The sequence below is a fragment of the Trachinotus anak genome, unplaced genomic scaffold (genome assembly GCF_046630095.1).
Source record: "Trachinotus anak isolate AG129_WGS33_773 ecotype Australia unplaced genomic scaffold, CSIRO_AGI_Tana_v1 ptg000009l, whole genome shotgun sequence".
Classification (NCBI taxonomy): domain Eukaryota; kingdom Metazoa; phylum Chordata; class Actinopteri; order Carangiformes; family Carangidae; genus Trachinotus; species Trachinotus anak.
The window spans coordinates 7,099,195-7,115,789 of NW_027273860.1; the positions used below are offsets into that span (position 1 = coordinate 7,099,195).

Here is a 16,595-nt window from a genome sequence, read left to right on the forward strand (position 1 = left end):
TGATACACAGATCTTCAATAATTGCACAAGCACTTTAATAGGAGCAACAGCACTTTATTGAAGATTTGCACAACACATTTGATTACATTGCATTTTGCACATTCGTATGGCTAGACTTTGCACTATTGATGATGAAATATTTGTCTCCATATTTATTGTCCTTTTTAGTTTTGAGTGGATGGCAGGTGCTGTGTAGGCCACGCAGCTCCACCTGAAAGAGAGGGACATGGGAGTAAATGTGCAGCCATGTTTTAAGGAATAAAACAATGAGCTTAGAGTTGAGCCAAAAGAATGTAATGGTTGATGTAATGTGTAGTATGTGCGATAAGTGTATGAAGGTGCAATGAGGGAGCATAAAGTGTGTTAACTACTCACCAGTCTCTTTGTCTTCAGGGTGTTCAGGCAAAAGGCTTCCCCAGACAACGGACCCCATGTTTTATAGTTCCGGGGGTAACCGAGTGTAAATTGGTGTGGGGTGGTTTAGATGTGTGTATTTTATTGTAGTAGATGTAATGTGGTTTAGTGGGGTTTTGTTTCATTTGGTAGTGAAGAAATGAATATAAGGGTGTGAGGATGTGTGTGTGTGTGTGTGTATAGTTATAAGAAAAGAAAGATGTGTTAATATGTGAGCAGGCAGTGGATCCCTGTGAGTGGAGTCTCCCGAGGTCATTAGCTGATACACAGTATAAAAAGGCACCATTTTAACATCTTGTGTGTTGCTGGTCTGATGCCAAACCTGCCTGTGAGTTATTTTATTGCTGTATCGTCCAACTGTAATTGTGGTCCATCTTACAAGGAGATTTTATATTTGACTGAAATGGACAAATAAACTGATCAACTGCAGGGGCAAAGTTGTCAAGTCCAATTAAAAGAATTTCTGTTTTATCAGGGTTTAGGTGGAGGAAATTAATGTCATTCCCTCTACAGGTGCCTCAGTCAATAGTTTTGCAAAACAAAAGGTGATCACACCTTTGCCGTTTTAGCCCCAGCCCTCTGGAATCATCCTCCCCAGTCTATCAGATTTACTAAATCTTTTAAGCCGCTTCCAGAAACCCATGTTTATAGGCAAACCTTTTATAGACCCTCATTCCTGTCTTACTGTGCTGTGTTTTATATTGTAATTTATTGCTTTATTTGTTTTAAAATTTTTAAAGCACGGCCTCACAGCCGCTAGTATGGCTATAAAATCTTTGGGACTGCTGCAAACTAGCTTGTCTTCGCTGGCATTCAGATTAACCCTGTTTTTGCCACCTCCAGTGGTTTAACCTCTCATCTTGCTGCAGTAACATACAGGTGTACCTAAGGTCACCAAGGCGTTACGTTTCACACTTCAAACTATCAACTAGAGAGGCATGAAGTAACTGTTTAAATCAGATAGAAACCTCTGACCACCTTAATGAGACTCTGAAAGGTCAAAGGTTACATTTTCAGACTCATTGGGACCCACTGCAGTGAATGGTTTCTAACATTTTGATCCCATAGCCAGTGCCAGTGTTTGAGAAATACTGTTGTCTCAGTGAAACCAGTATTACCAATCCTACAGAGGACGTGTGCATCAGCAGCAGTGTGTTTAAATCGTGGTATTTTATGGAGTCGAGAGTGTGTGTTTTTCTCTTTGACCGTGGCAGCTGTGTTTGCCCGGGGTAATCTTATGCTTTCAGCTGTTCTTACTGTTCTTCTCTGCTGAATGTTTGCTTATAGTAGAAGACTTGTGGCTCCCTGCATAATCGATGCGTGACAGCTGGTTGTAATTTTGTCCATGTTTGCTCATCTATAGATTTCTACACTGAGCCACGGATGGATTATCAAATGGACATACTGGGCACAGGCCCAGGGGCCCCTAACACAGAGACTTTGTATTAAGTTAATCTTTCTTGCTTGAAAGTCAGAGAATGTGGTCAAAAGTAGAAATGTCTCTATCTATGTCATCTAATGAGACAGTTGGATTGTAACTGCTAAACACCTAAATGTTTACATTGTTTTGCACTCATGATTAGATGACAGTGACAGAGAGTTTTTGCTTTTTAAGGTTTAAGAAACATATAAGTAACAGTTTATTTACTTTGATTTGATCTCATTTTATTTTATTTTATTTACTTTTAGAGACATTTGTTTATTTACTCTAAAGTCTGTAACAGAAGCAGAAAGTTTCAAGAACATACTGAAGAATCTTATCTATTGAGCCTCTAACAAATCATCAGGTCACATCCTTGCAGAATGAAATGTCTTTTAGAGGTATTTATTTATCTATTTTATTTTAGTTTATTTAACAGTAAGAGTAAAAAGCTGTTTTTCATCTGTAAACTCTGGACAGATGTTAAAGGCATCCTATAAATGAATTGAAATCATTTATAAGAATAAAACACGCTTGGTCGTACTAGTAGTTGAAAACTGCCTTTCAGTATCCAAAACTTGTTAAACTGATTATGGTAGATGGATGCAAGAGAATGAAAACTGCCCATAGTGGAGTAGGTTTCAAGGTATTTCCAGGTACTTTTGCAAAGATCTGTTGACCTCCTAACTGACCACTAGAGGGCGCAGTATACCTGAAAACTCCCAGTGGATATAAAACTTAGATCTGTCAATAACTTTCAGATTTATTTGGATATATATATATATATATATATATATATATATATATATATATATATATATATATATATATATATATATATATTTTTTTTTTTTTCTCTCATTTGAATTTTTTAAATAAATCTGTAGTAAACATCTCTGGAGATCCAAATACATTCAAATTTATTTTCCTGCGACCCATTTTTGCAAAGAAAGTCAAGGCTGGTAGGAAATGACTCCCTGCACCTAGATTCCCAATCTCCTGCTGTCAATATGTCAGCATGTTACGAAATGGCCTGTAAATGTTGGCAAATGTACTCAGAGCACAGACCTCCTGGAGTCAGAGCACTGTGGAAAGCCAAAACATTGTAATTATAATAAACGTTAAGAGCAAATAGGTGTTTAAATTAGTCGGATAAGAGACATCTGCTACCCTGAAAAGTCTTTTAGCCCTCTGCTAATGTGAACTCATAAAAAGTTGGTTTCCTACACAAGGTAAACTCCAATATCTCCAAACCACACAATAAAAATAATTGTTGCAAGAGGTTTAATAATCTGGGAAACTTGTAAACACTGTTTTCCAAGTCATGGAAAATTGATAACAAAATGTTCTTGCCAGTGTCAGAAATTTCATCCAAAGTTGCCACCTGCAAGAACAAACAACACTCTGCTGAACTAAATGAAATCATTATTTATATGCAAATTTTCTTCATATATGCAAATATACAGTTACAAGTTTGTGGCCCTGTCTCTTCCAGCATACACAACCTGACACTAAAAGACATCCATACATGAGTAGGTGTGATTGCACTGCAGTTGGATACATGCCCCACTAAATGCACTTCTGGACTGTTTACTCAAAAACCTGCTTGTAAAGATCAATAATTCACTTTCAAAAGAAAACCACAAAGTCATCTATTATTGGGAACCCCGTTAACAGTAAGCAGCAGGAATAATGAAACAATCTTGACATTATGAAGGAATTATATTATAGTTTTAGGATTTAACCCACAAAGCACAGGTACAGGCTCCAGAGTAAACATCTGAGTTTCGTTACAGGTGCCGAGGAGTTGCATGTCTGCTGGTGAAATGCTGTCAACCGTTAAAATCACTGCAAAACCTGCCTAAGGCACCAGGCAGTAGCACAAACAACTGTGTTTTGACTGAACCAGAGGCGGATCTAGAAGTTGACAAGATCAGGGGCAAAGCCCAGAGCACTCAGAGCCTGCTCTCCTTTACTCCTCTGTTCTTCCCTCCTTTCTTCTTTCTCTTTTTTCTCTCCTCTCTCCTTCCTATTTCCCTCAGTCCTCCTCTTTTCCTGCTTCGCAGTCCACAGGTTTCCTCCAGTCCCTTCCCCTTCACTCTCTGAAACATTTCCCTCTTGGCAAATTTTCATACTTTTCTCATTTCCTTGCCTCTCGTGTATATATACAGTATGTCTTATCTGCATCCTTCCATCATTAGAAGCTTTCAAACTTTGAATTGCACAAATAACTATATACACGTAGAAGCTAGATAACATAGTAATCATCCTCATTCTGTCCACTGTTTTTCTCCATTCCTTCTCGCCCACTGCCTTTCATTCTTCACCCTGCTATTGTTGTCTGGGTCAAGGACTTTTCCTTTCCTATTTCAGTGGCGACAACAGAAGCTTGTGCCAACGTGGTTTTCAATTGAGCAAACCTTTGGAGATTTGGAGAAAGTTACCTCATTTTGTTCTGCTGTGTGCAGATGTTTATGCCTGTCTAATTTTTTTTTTAAGATTTGATGTGTTGTTAATCATTTGCATTAAAAGAAATGTCTTGGGACTAATTTTCCTTCCCCCCCTTGTCCACCAGGGGTCTGTGTTTTACAAGCTTTTGCTTTATCAAGGCTCATCTGTTTATTCGTCATAGTATTACTTTCCTGGCGGGGGGGGGGGGGGGGGGGGGGGTAATGTATAAACATAAAAACCTATGTTGGACCTAACTATTGTATTTTGCTGTGTGAAGATACATTTGTCACATTAAGGTGTATGTAGCTCTTTACTATGTAAACACATGCTGCTATTATGACATTGAATCAGACTAGTACTAGATTCCATACACATTTTTTTCCCCCCCAAATATTTAGTCGCTTGTACAGACAGAAATAAAAAAGATGGGTTTTATTCAACATGACAAGCCAAATGTAGAAATGCCGCAGCCCCTGCCTCAATGTAAACACACATTATGCAGCCCAGTGTGTTGTGTGTGTACTCAGCCATAATAAAAGCCAGGTTTAGACCAGGTGATGATGTCACGGCCGGGATGCCAGGCACATGTGTGGGCAGCAGTGGGTCCCAGCCTTGGGGAGGGTCGACAACAACCAGACTGCCTAGCACAGGCGCAGTCAAATGCGGAGCCATAAAACTAATCTAACCAGTCCCGGATTATCTCCTCCGCTTAAATCTCTACCGACGATAACGTCGGACGCGTCCTCGCTTGAATTCGGCGCTGTTTTTATGTCACCTTGCCTCTCCTCCCACCCCCTCGACGATGATTTGCGAGGAAGATGCGCCCGTCTGAAATTTCCGTTGACCTTCGCCTCCGCTCGGCAGCACCGAAGCACAGTGACGCGCTGCCGCTACAGGAGCGCCCCGGCTCCCGCCGCTGCCCCGCTTAGCCTCCCGTTCTCGGTAGAAAAACAGGTGCTCTGACCGCCTTTCTCGCCGTGAATCTTTCGGTTTTTCTTTTTAATCAATCAAGACCGAGGCAGATGCCCCTCGCTCTGTCAACCCGGCTTGTACTATGGTGGAGTTTCCATCTCTCAGTCCTTACTGGCCTCTCATCCGCTTTCTGGTGCCTTTGGCTATCACCAATGTTGCCATCGACCTCGGAGAACAGGTAACGTTTGTTTTTTTTTTAATTTTTTTTTTCTTCCGTTTTTACGCTGTTTTCACTGTAGGTCAATAACAACAACAACAAAAAAAAAAAAAAAATCTGAAGGCTAGCTAGCAGCGGCTAACGGCTTTTAACATGTTTACATCGCCTGTGGAGAGATTTATCTTCAGTGAGCATCAGTCTTTAAGCTCCAGAAAACACGGACATCGTTGTTCCTGTGAGACTGACTGAATTTGTGGAGCCTGTTTTGGGTTCAAGACGGCCGGCTTGTGTTGTAGCCACAGCTAGCTTAGCGGGCAGACTGAGATGTTATGTGAAGATATCCATTGGGGTTTACATTATATAGGAAGAGGGGAGGCGTGTGGACCCCTCACTCAGAAAAAGGCCTTTGTTTATTCTGAGATGGTTAAAAAAATAAAAAAATAAATAAAAAAAATAAAAACGTCGTCACTTCAGTCACCAAATGCACTGATCTGCCTTATTTATTACAACCTGCTGTGATCTGTTTGTCATTTGTTTTAATCAGTAAATCTGAAGGCCTGGTTGGAGATAGTGATGGCGGATCTTGTTCACAGATTAAACGCATTTTTGTAATATTTCCCTGCGTGGACATTTCCTGCCCTGTCTCAGAACACAGGGCAGAGAGTGTGAGAGTATAAAAAAAAAAAAAAAAAACACATTGAGGCTCGCAAATGTCAGGATTAAGCTTATGTAATGGCTCTGGTATAAATAGCACACAATCCTGCAAAGGAAAAGGGGCAGCTGTAGTAGTAGTTCTTAAGGTAAAACTAAAAGAAAATCCTTCTTGGATGAAGTGTTGTGGGTGTTTCCTGTCCAGACATTATGATGGCACATGCTATTCTGCACTAGCCAAAGGTCTGCTTTTATTATCTCTGTAAACCATATGCAGTTTTTTTTTTATTTTTTCAATGCACAATGGGCTGTGGTGGAGCAGCAGAGATAAAGTTAGGCTAAGTCTTGGTCATGTGTGCTGGTCACGCTACCAAACTGAACTCCCCACCCCCCCCATGTGCTGTCTCATTCCTCTGACACCTCTCCCTCTCCACACCCACCCTGTAACATCTTTTCCAGGCTCTCAACAGGGGCATAGCCACAGTCAAAGAGGATGCAGTTCAAATGCTGGCCAGCTACGGCCTGGCCTACTCCCTGATGAAGTTCTTCACTGGACCCATGAGCGACTTCAAGAATGTGGGTTTGGTGTTTGTCAACAGCAAGAGAGACCGGAGGAAGGCTGTGTTCTGCATGGTGGCTGCTGGAGCCATCGCATTTGTTCTACATATCCTGATAGGTGTGTGTTTAAGGGTTATTTATGCGCACATAATGACACACTGTGCTTAAACCACATCCTGCAAAAGTGAAGTTTTGGCACTTTTGTGGAAACCTAAAGTTTCATTATTGTAGCACCCCCTGACAGTTTTCCTTCAGGCGAAAATCACAACCCCTGCTCTCCAAAAACAACAAAAACAGCCTCTGCTTACCTGTGGTTTCCTCTGTTTGTTTTTTTTTTCTATAGCTTACACAGATTTAGGATACTACATCATTAATAAGCTCCACCATGTGGATGACTCTGTGGGGAACAAGACAAGAAAGGCTTTCTTATACCTGGCTGCATTCCCTTTGTTGGATGCAATGGTGAGTGTACAGTGTGGCAGGATTATTCTACATAAGTATTCAGACATTTCATCATGCAATGACCTGGCATTAGATGGATTTTAATCCTCTGTTCATGCTGGTTTTTAAATGATAGTGTATTCACTGAAGTCCAGCTCACTTTTATTACATAGCCTGTCATTCAGCTGTGGTTGAGGAAATGGCCCAAATGGAGATTTTGTTTATAGTTCAAGGCTTGGTGTCATGGGGTAACATTGTCCATTGTTCTGTCTGAAGGCGTGGATTCATGCAGGGATACTTCTCAAGCACAAGTACAGCGTCATAGTAGGCTCAGCCTCCATCTCTGATGTTGTGGCCCAGGTAACAAGATCCAGTCCTCGATTTTGATTTAATGCAGAAGGAGTCGTTTAAAGAGTCCAATTCATTTATGACCTGGTTTTGTTGTGGATGCTTCATGGTGTTTATCAGTTATCTGTTCTTTCCTGCAGATTGTGTTTGTGGCCATTCTCCTCCACAGTAACCTGGAATGTGTGGAGCCTTTACTCATCCCAATCCTTTCCCTGTATATGGGTGCCTTGGTCCGTTTTAGCATTGTCGGTCTGGGTTACTACTGTAACATTCATGACAGCATCCCAGACTCCAGTGGACTTGATGTGGGGGTAAGTGCTGCCTTTTTTCTTGTTAAACTGTTGTGTTATTATTAGCCACAGTTTACAGTAAGGAAAGAAAAAGGAAGAAGGGACAGAAATAAATGATATCTAGTTTAGCCACCTGACCCAAAGGAACAGTGGTTTTAGTTGAAATCTGTGACAATGAAATAAGAATTAAGCATTTCTTCTCTAAAACAAGGGTGATTTATTGGGTGTGTCGCCCTGCAGGGCGATGCCACCATCAAAAAGATGCTGAGTTTCTGGTGGCCCCTGGCCCTCATCCTGGCCACTCAGCGCATCAGTCGACCTATCGTCAACCTCTTTGTGTCTCGTGACCTCAAGGGGACCACTGATGCTACAGAGGTGGGTGTATCAGGGATTTAATTCACCAAACATATCTGAGCTCTTGTTTTCTTATTGGTTATTATAGTGACTAATTTTCACGTTTGATTGAGAAGAACTAATGTTTTTTTTTTTCTTTCATCAATGGAGCTGCCACAATTTTTAATAGTACTACTAGTAGTATTATAGGCTATTGTTTGATATAGGGGATCATAAAGAGGGACTTTACAGCGACGCGAAGCCAGTGGACTAATTTTCCCCTCAAGTTTTTGCAGATGAAATGCCAGATGCTAACAAACTCCCTCTGGAGCTTTCTGGCCTACAGAGACCCTAACTACTAGAGACAATGCATAGCTGTTTACCAGAATGAACTGGAAATCATTGACAACACAGGCTGCCAGTGGTTTGGGTGATTCACCATGTTCATGTGAAACTCAGGGCATGATTACACTGAGTGAAAACATTCCTACATGGCCCTACTGTTCCTGCGTAAAGCCTGACACTGCCTGTTGTTGTTCGGGGCACAATAACAAGCTCAAGGCTGTTATCCAATCATAAACTTGTGAAAAACCGCACACTGCTGGGAAAGTGCAGAGAGACGAGTGTGGCTTTCATGTCGGCTATTGTTGGACACCTGTCATTAATTTCACTGTGCCTGGTGCGTGTGGTATTTTTCAGCATTAAAAGTGGTGGTGTGCCGATGACTTAAAGCTGCCGTGTCTTTGTCATTGCAGGCTGTGGCTGTGCTCACAGCCACATACCCTGTGGGTCACATGCCCTACGGTTGGTTGACTGAACTGAGAGCAGTGTACCCTGCCTTTGACAAGGTAAACCAGACTCCCCATACACGTGTTTGTTGCAGTGGTAGCTGTTTATTGTAGATGGGCTTGTTTATGCCTCTTATATTCTTCTTCTTTAACCAACAGAATAATCCCAGCAACAAGATGAACGCTGGCAGCCCCGTCACCAAGTCACATATTAAAAAGTTTACATTCTGCTGTCTGGCTCTATCACTCACGGTAAGATGAAGATGAGGGTAAATCTGTTCTCTTTTTTTTACTGGTAATACTCTCGGAGCAAGAGATGAATTGGTTAAAAAAGAAGGTGTGGTTAACTGTTTTTTTTTTGGTCTGTGTGGAGACATTCCTGAAATTCTGGATGGAAATTTAGAGCTGAAAAAATTAGCCAATCAACGGAAAATGAATCTGCAATAAATTTGATTCATTGTTTAGTCATTTATTAAGCAAAACTGCCAAGCAATTTTTTTCCTCTAACTTTTCAAATGTGGGGATTTGCAGCTTTTCTCTTTATTATAAAGTCAATTGAAAACTGGATGTTGTCAACAGTTAGTCATTAAAAAATAATAATTTTAGTAACCTGACTTTGGCTGTGCCAAATAGTTTCAAGCATTTTGACTATATTCTGATGTTTTTATTGTATGAGAAATCATAAAAAATTATCCTGTTTCTTTTCAGGCATTTCTGTCATTTCGATGCAGTGTTATTCAAACCTGTAGACCCACCTTGATAGTTGATACAGTGAGCATTAAGTTTCAGGATGCGTTTTCACGACAGGCAGTCCCTCCTTTGCATGGTATTTGTTTACAATCCGAGGTGTCCTTCATTGAGACTTGACCTTTCCTGCAGAAGGTGTCAGTTGTCTTACTATGGTGCCCTGCAAAACCTAAGCAAGTAATCCTATCCTGTCCTAAGCAAGTAATTTGTCTTTCCAAATGCATTAGCCTGCCTGATTACACTGCATACACCCATGTTTTGGACAGCAAATACTTTTTTTTGAAGGTTGTGAACTTTTGTTGCACAATTTGTGTTGTTATATTTCTGTTACGTTTCCATTTTTCTAACCCTGCTGTATCACAGATAAGAAGATGTGTATGTCGGTCATTGCTCAGCTCCAAGACTGACATAACCGGTTCAGTGCTATGTAGAAACATGTTTAACATTTTTGCAAAGCTTGTCAAAGGCAATGCTGTCAAGGTCTTTCCACTAAATCATATTTAAGTAAGTGTTTTCTCAGAGACAAATTTAGCAACTCTATGGGTCTCATGTTTAAGATACTTCATAATGCTGGTACAGCTGTACACTAATATATGGGGGTTAAGAGCTTCGTTGCAGGCGTACTGAATGTACTTTTCCTTTGCTGTCCTGTCGTGGTTTCAGGTTGCACAGAGAGGGAGACACATTAGGGTGGAATTTGTGAAGAGGCTAAGGGGCTTTTGTTCCTCACTCCAACTCTCCAACCCAAGCTTTAACAGCTTAATAAAATAGGCATTCACATAAAACATATCGGTTAACACATTCCTAAAGCCCCTTGCAGGTGTACTTTACTGTTAAGTAATGAGGGGTGCAGTCACATTATGTGCACTGCTGTGTTTTTTGTTTTTCAATAAAGTTATGCCCATAGATCTACAAGGACACACCTTGATCCAGTGTCTCTGATCATATCTGCCTTCTACCCAATGTTAAATGACTCAAAGTGAATTTCTGTGAAGTAAAAGGGAGCCTTTGCTCCAGTTGGTTGTCTTAACAGCTCAAATAAGAAAAACAGGAAGTGTGTGGCCAAAGTTGGGTCTTTTTAGGAGGAGGAGGAGGAGGAGAATGGCACACCAGATGTGGAATCCCAGAGCTGTAAACATGTATGTGAGGGTGTGTGCTCAGCACAGAACAACAGGAAGATAGGTATGGCCTGTAGCAGTGGTGAAAACACAAGCTGACAGTTCACATGCCAGGACTTGTTCTGATTAGAGATGAAGGAAAGACAACAAAACAAAAAACAGCAGGAGGAAGAAAAAGTGTATTTACAGGGGAAATGAGTAATGTTCTGTAACAAATCTTCTCATCTTATGAAAACAGACTTTGTTGAAGATGTCAAGGCAGTGAGCGTGGTTGTCTCACCTTGTTTGGAGAAACCACAGCTGAGTCAGGGGAGATGGTTTCGCTTGAGCCAGACAAATGAGCTATTATCTGTCTCCATCTTGCTAAAATAATGATAGATAGTAAGGTGATACCAAATGAAATAATCAGTTTCAAGTAATCCATTCCTATATTTTGGCTGAGGGGATCAAAAACCACAAAACCACATCAAAGGCTGTTGTGCACTTTTATCATTTTCTGCTTAATATCTTAAACTTTAAGAAGATTGAGACGATGAAATGTTTATGAATTCACTCAATTTTCATTTTGTGCACCTAAATATTGTAGAACTTTTATCTTGTGTTGTGTATTATCTTTTCTCCTCTCCCTCATTTCTCTTACAAGAAAGTCTGACTCAGTGTTAGCTTTTGCCACAAGGTTGCAGGTGCATAAATAGAGATACATAGAGTATATTAGTTGAGTAAATAAATAAATAATAGGTTTGTCTTCAAGCAGGTTTTGAAGGAGAGCAGGAGGATTAAGAGGAGGAAAAGATTAAGCTGATTGAATCAAGTGAGGTAATTCATTCCACCATCAAGAGGAGAAGAGCTTGGACTGAGATTTTGTGCCTCGCAGTGATTGTAGGACCAGTCGTCGTTCATTTCAGATCATGGTGAAGAAGGAGATTCATAAGGGTGTGTGAAAGAGTCCAGGTTGGTGGGTGCTGTGCTGTGGTCACTCTGTATGCAAACATTAGTGACTTGACATTAATGCGAGCAGCAGACAGAAGAGGGTGATGAAAAGTGGGGCACCATGAACTGTTTTTGGCTGGTTGAAGACCAGACGTGAGGTGTTTAACTGTGCATGCTGGCAGCTGTCACAGAAGTCAAAGTGAGAGTTGGCCAGTGCTTAAACAGATAGACCTGATCGCTCTCGTGATGTAATTTAGTAAAAAGCGACTTGACTGAGTGAAAGATGCAACATGCTCAGTTAAAATGAGTTAGTTGTCAATCATGATTTCCAGATTTTTTGCAGAGAGTGAGCTGGAGTTGGGCTGGATATGAATGTGTTGCTGAACATAAGGACTGACTGAGATCAGCTGGAGCTCAGTCTGTTAAAGAGACTGAGTTGAAGGCGTCAGTCCATCATCCATTCTTTAGATAACGGTGTGACAGATGACTGGGTATCATCAGCATAGCAGTGGTAAGAAGAACCAGGTCTATATTAGAAAGAGAAGGGGACCGGGCACAGATCCTTGTGGTACACCAGTGGAACGAAAGTGACACTTGGGCTCTTTTGCTTGCCTTTTTTACTGTGATCCAGCTGGAGGTGCAGTGTTTTCTGGATGTATCTAGATTTCAATGAAGGCTAATGTGTGATCCGCTTGCAAAGACAGGGATGAAATAAGCTCTATCCTCAGACCAACAAGAAGGAAGTGGAAGTGAGCAAGGACAGCTGGAAAGTCCAGAGGCTATTAATATTACTCTGCCTTTTTGCAGATGAGTGTGTTGCGAACATCTGAGACTGCATTAGCAATGCAATGAGTCAGTCAGTGCCCTCAAACAAACACTTGTGAAGAAAATGTGCAGCAAAATCGGAGACAACAGCTATCAAAACATCCAGCAGTAGCCAGCAGTAGCCAGCAGCAGGCAGCGTAGTCAGTCAGAGTGGAACCAGAAAAGCAGCTTTTATGGATCTCAAGGGCCCCTGATGCTTGTCGCAAGTTTGGAGTGCAGGGAAATGATCTGTATATAATTTTTAAACAAATGGATGTATTCATGTTCAGATCAGACAGGTTTATACTTCTGTTTAATGCTCCTGATCATACAGTAATAGCTTGGAGATGCTTTGGTAATTTTGCACGTGCCTCGGCAACTGCTTCTAGAAACAATAACATTGTCTGTCATGTGTTTGCTCGCTCGCTTGTTTTATGTGAGCTTCAAAGGCCTACATTCAATCCGAAACCCCTTGAGTTAATGAACTAATGAAATCTAATGAGGCGTGCCGGGCGACTCTATTGTGGTGCAGCGAACGCAAAAATTAATTTGCTTTTGCTCATTTTGTGTCCAGCTTTGCTTTGTGGTGTTTTGGACTCCACATGTATCAGAGAAGATCCTGGTTGATGTCATTGGAGTGAAGTATGCTTTCGCTGAGCTGTGTGTGGTCCCGCTCCGAATTTTCTCCTTTTTTCCCTTGCCAGGTAAGACACTCGATTTGATGTTTTTCAGCATCAGTGTCCAGCTGCATTTTCCGTCCTGCTGTGGCTTTAACCGGGGCGTAGCTCGGACCAGTGGGGTGATGTTTCCACTTTGTGTGTGTGTGTTTGCAGTGACTGTTCGGGCTCATTTGACTGGATGGCTCATGACCCTGAAAAAGACCTTTGTGCTGGCCCCCAGCTCAGTTCTCCGCATCATTGTCCTCATCACCAGTCTAGTTGTGCTGCCTTATATGGGGTAAGTCAACACTTCAGAGAACACTGTCAGGGTCACAAAGGTCAGCACCGTGACTCAGGCACACTGTTATTTATTATAATATTTTGTGGTGTTCTGGTAAAGTGTATACTGCTATGTCCTGTTTCTTTTCCTGAAAACATCAAACGGGAGGAAGATAAGAAAATGAATTCACAAATAATCTGTTTAAAAGGCAGCAACAACTGAGAACTCACTATGATTGTTTATATTTCAGGGTTCACGGGGCCACACTCGGGGTTGGATCCCTCCTGGCTGGCTTCATAGGGGAGTCGACAATGGTTGCCATAGCAGCGTGCTATGTTTATCGACAACAGGTGAGATCACCTGGGTTGAGGTCACTGCAAACATAAAAGTACACACCTTACTCTGTATTCTTACTCTGCTCATCCCATTTGAGCCAGCTGTGTCTCTCACTTGTATTGATTACATCCCTCATGTAACTGGAAGTGATTCAACCATGAATACATGCAAGAAGAAAAGATGTCTGAAACCTTTCATCTCGTGCAGCTATATCTATATAGCTGGTTCATATACTGGGTATGATTACAAGTCTGTCTTTATCACTGAAATCGGTATTAAAATGATTAAAATGAATGGTATGACCTCACACAGCAGGTATAATAGAGCTTTTACTTTTTTCTTCTTACTGTACAGTCACTTTGTATCTTGCTGATTGTGTCAGGCAAATTAGATTTTCTGAATTTATTTCATTTGAAAGGACAAGCAGTTTTTCTTGTCTTACCTCTTTATCCTGCCCAATAATCAAACAAATGACCTTGTTGGTCTTAACATCCTATTCATGCAGAATATTATATTGAAGAACAGGATCGTGCTGTCCAAGTGTCTGTCACTCTTTTATTCTATATTCTATTCAGAGCTTTCTGAAAAGAGCCTTGATTGTACCAGAATGATACAATTCTCTGGCATATATCGGAAAACGATGGCATTGTTGTCAACAGCCAGTTTGTTTAACTTTGTCCCAGATTCCTCATTTTAAAGAGAGAGTAGACAGTTTGGGAAAATAAGAGTTCTCCCTGAGAGAGTTGTCCCTGTTGGTTACCTGTCAATCTCATGTAAAAAGACAAATTGCTGTTTGACAGTCTTTGTACAGATCAAACAAACAAGAAATGACATGTTGATTAGCGAGCTATAGAGGTGCTAGTAGGCAGTTTTTATCTTCAGATAGCCTCCAGCTAGCTGCTTACCAAATCAGTGAGTTTATGCTAAACTAAATGATGTGATATATTCACTAGACAGACATGTCACTGTTATTCTCATCAAACTCTCACCTTTATTTACTCATATTCATTGTATGTAACACACATGACTCCCAAATTAAAGGGACGTTTTCACAATATGTTATTATTATATTAAGGGTCTAAAAAGTCCAGTGTTTCTAACTTAACCACTACAAGAACTAGCCTGAGTACATATTTGGGAAATCTTTTAACCTTCCCTTCTACAAGAAGAGCCCGCAAAGCAGCAACCCCTTCTCAACCCCCTCTCTGAATGCACATTATTAATTTACCAATTTAAAATTAATTCTGTAACAGCAAAGTAACTAAAAGCATGACCTAATGAGGTTATCAGGTTCATGAGGCTGTGCGTGCTCCTAAATACTTAGATTTGCACTTGAGGACTGGAGTACTCACCTAGTCATATTGAGTTCTTTCATTATGCAGCTTATCAAGTGATAGATTAACATAATGGTTTTAGCCACACTAAAGAGTACTATTGTTTAATGTTGGGCAGTTCCAGTTCCCCCTTACCTCTGAGAGGCTTAGAGAAAGTGGTTTTCATTCCTTTATCTTCCATCTCCTCAGAAAAACAATGAAATGTCCAATGAGCTGGTGGTGGAGGGCGAGGACTCTGCCCCGATGAGCGAGGTGTGCTCCAGGACTCAGATGGACGCCATCGAGGAGCTCCAGGAGGAGGAGGAGGAGGAGCAGGAGTGAACTCTGATAGCCTGGGAAGGTAAAGCCGACCTCCACGTGGAACTTTGCTGAAGAGGAGACCGCTGAGTGTTAGAGTGCTGGAGAGCAGAGAGGACCTGAGTATGGTTTGGTTTCAGAGGTTCTCCCAACAGAACTGAACTTTGGGTAAGAGTGACGAGGTCTTCTTCACGTCGACCTACACACCATTAAAATGCACACTGTAAAGAAAGCCATGCACCTCCAAGTGTTCATCCATCAGCGTAAATACCTTCGTCTTCCGACCTTTTCAACAGTTCTCATAGTTTTGCATCATCACATTAGCGGGTGTATTAACCACTTTCATCTGTTTACTGGTAAACAAGGGAAATCAACACAGGAGAACTTTTCCTCCTCAGCAGCAAGAATGAAATGTCTGTCGAGTGGTAGTGGAGTTGCCAAAATACAGAGTTACATTATTTTATGTTATTTTATCAAGATTAAGCAGCAAGGCCTTGCTTGAATTCAAATATAGACATGTTGTGGGACTTGTTGGGTTGTGCAATCGTATTTTACATACAATGGTGTACAGATTATTGTTGTTTTATATAGGTAATGCAATGTGTATATTTAATTGCCCAGAGGGGTCAGGAATCCCTCGTTATATCATTGCGTGTGTTACAGAATACAGTTATGATTGTTCACTTTCCATGCAGTCTGGGAGTCGATCTACTTTTGTTTTGCCAAGCATCTTCCTGGTAGTATTCAGACTGTCGTATGTACTGTATATACTGTATAGGCATTCTTATTTGGCAAATAAATTGCTTTATTATTAACTCCTTTGCTTTTCTTTTCACCTTATTAAAACCCTAATTGTAGAAGAGCACTGAAGTGGTAAAATTAATGCAGTCTAATACAACAGTCCTGCCGGAAATCCTCCGTCGATGAAGATTAAAATGTTCGGTTTTAGTTCAAACTGTTTTACAGAGATGCTCATTCAACTATGTTGTCACTTTGGAGGATGTAGTTTGTTGTACTCTTGTATTGTAGAGGTGTCTCTTTTTTTATTCACCTTCATTAATATAAATGGGGTAGACAAAATAACACCTGTTAGTATCATGTAATACAGTTCAACAGCATCACAAACCTCATCCTTTAATGTTGACTCAACACCTCTCAAACAGATTTAACAAAAACTGAACATTATAATCTTCATGAAGGAAGGATTTATTGCAAGACTGTTGTATTAAATGTGTTAGTTGTAGCTTGATGTGCATGATAAACCAGC

At 40.8% G+C, this 16,595-nt stretch overlaps 1 protein-coding gene across 1 annotated transcript; it reads left to right on the forward strand.

The window, feature by feature from the left end:
• Positions 1–4,869: 4,869 nt before the first annotated feature.
• On the forward strand, positions 4,870–16,143 carry ankha (ANKH inorganic pyrophosphate transport regulator a). The gene is made up of 12 exons (XM_071484899.1): positions 4,870–5,435; positions 6,525–6,741; positions 6,967–7,085; positions 7,341–7,424; positions 7,553–7,723; positions 7,943–8,077; positions 8,791–8,883; positions 8,983–9,075; positions 12,997–13,126; positions 13,256–13,379; positions 13,612–13,711; positions 15,221–16,143. The coding sequence occupies exons 1-12, from the start codon at positions 5,340–5,342 to the stop codon at positions 15,350–15,352; spliced, it is 1,494 nt and encodes a 497-aa protein (XP_071341000.1). The 5' UTR covers positions 4,870–5,339; the 3' UTR covers positions 15,353–16,143.
• The last annotated feature ends 452 nt before the right edge of the window (positions 16,144–16,595 follow it).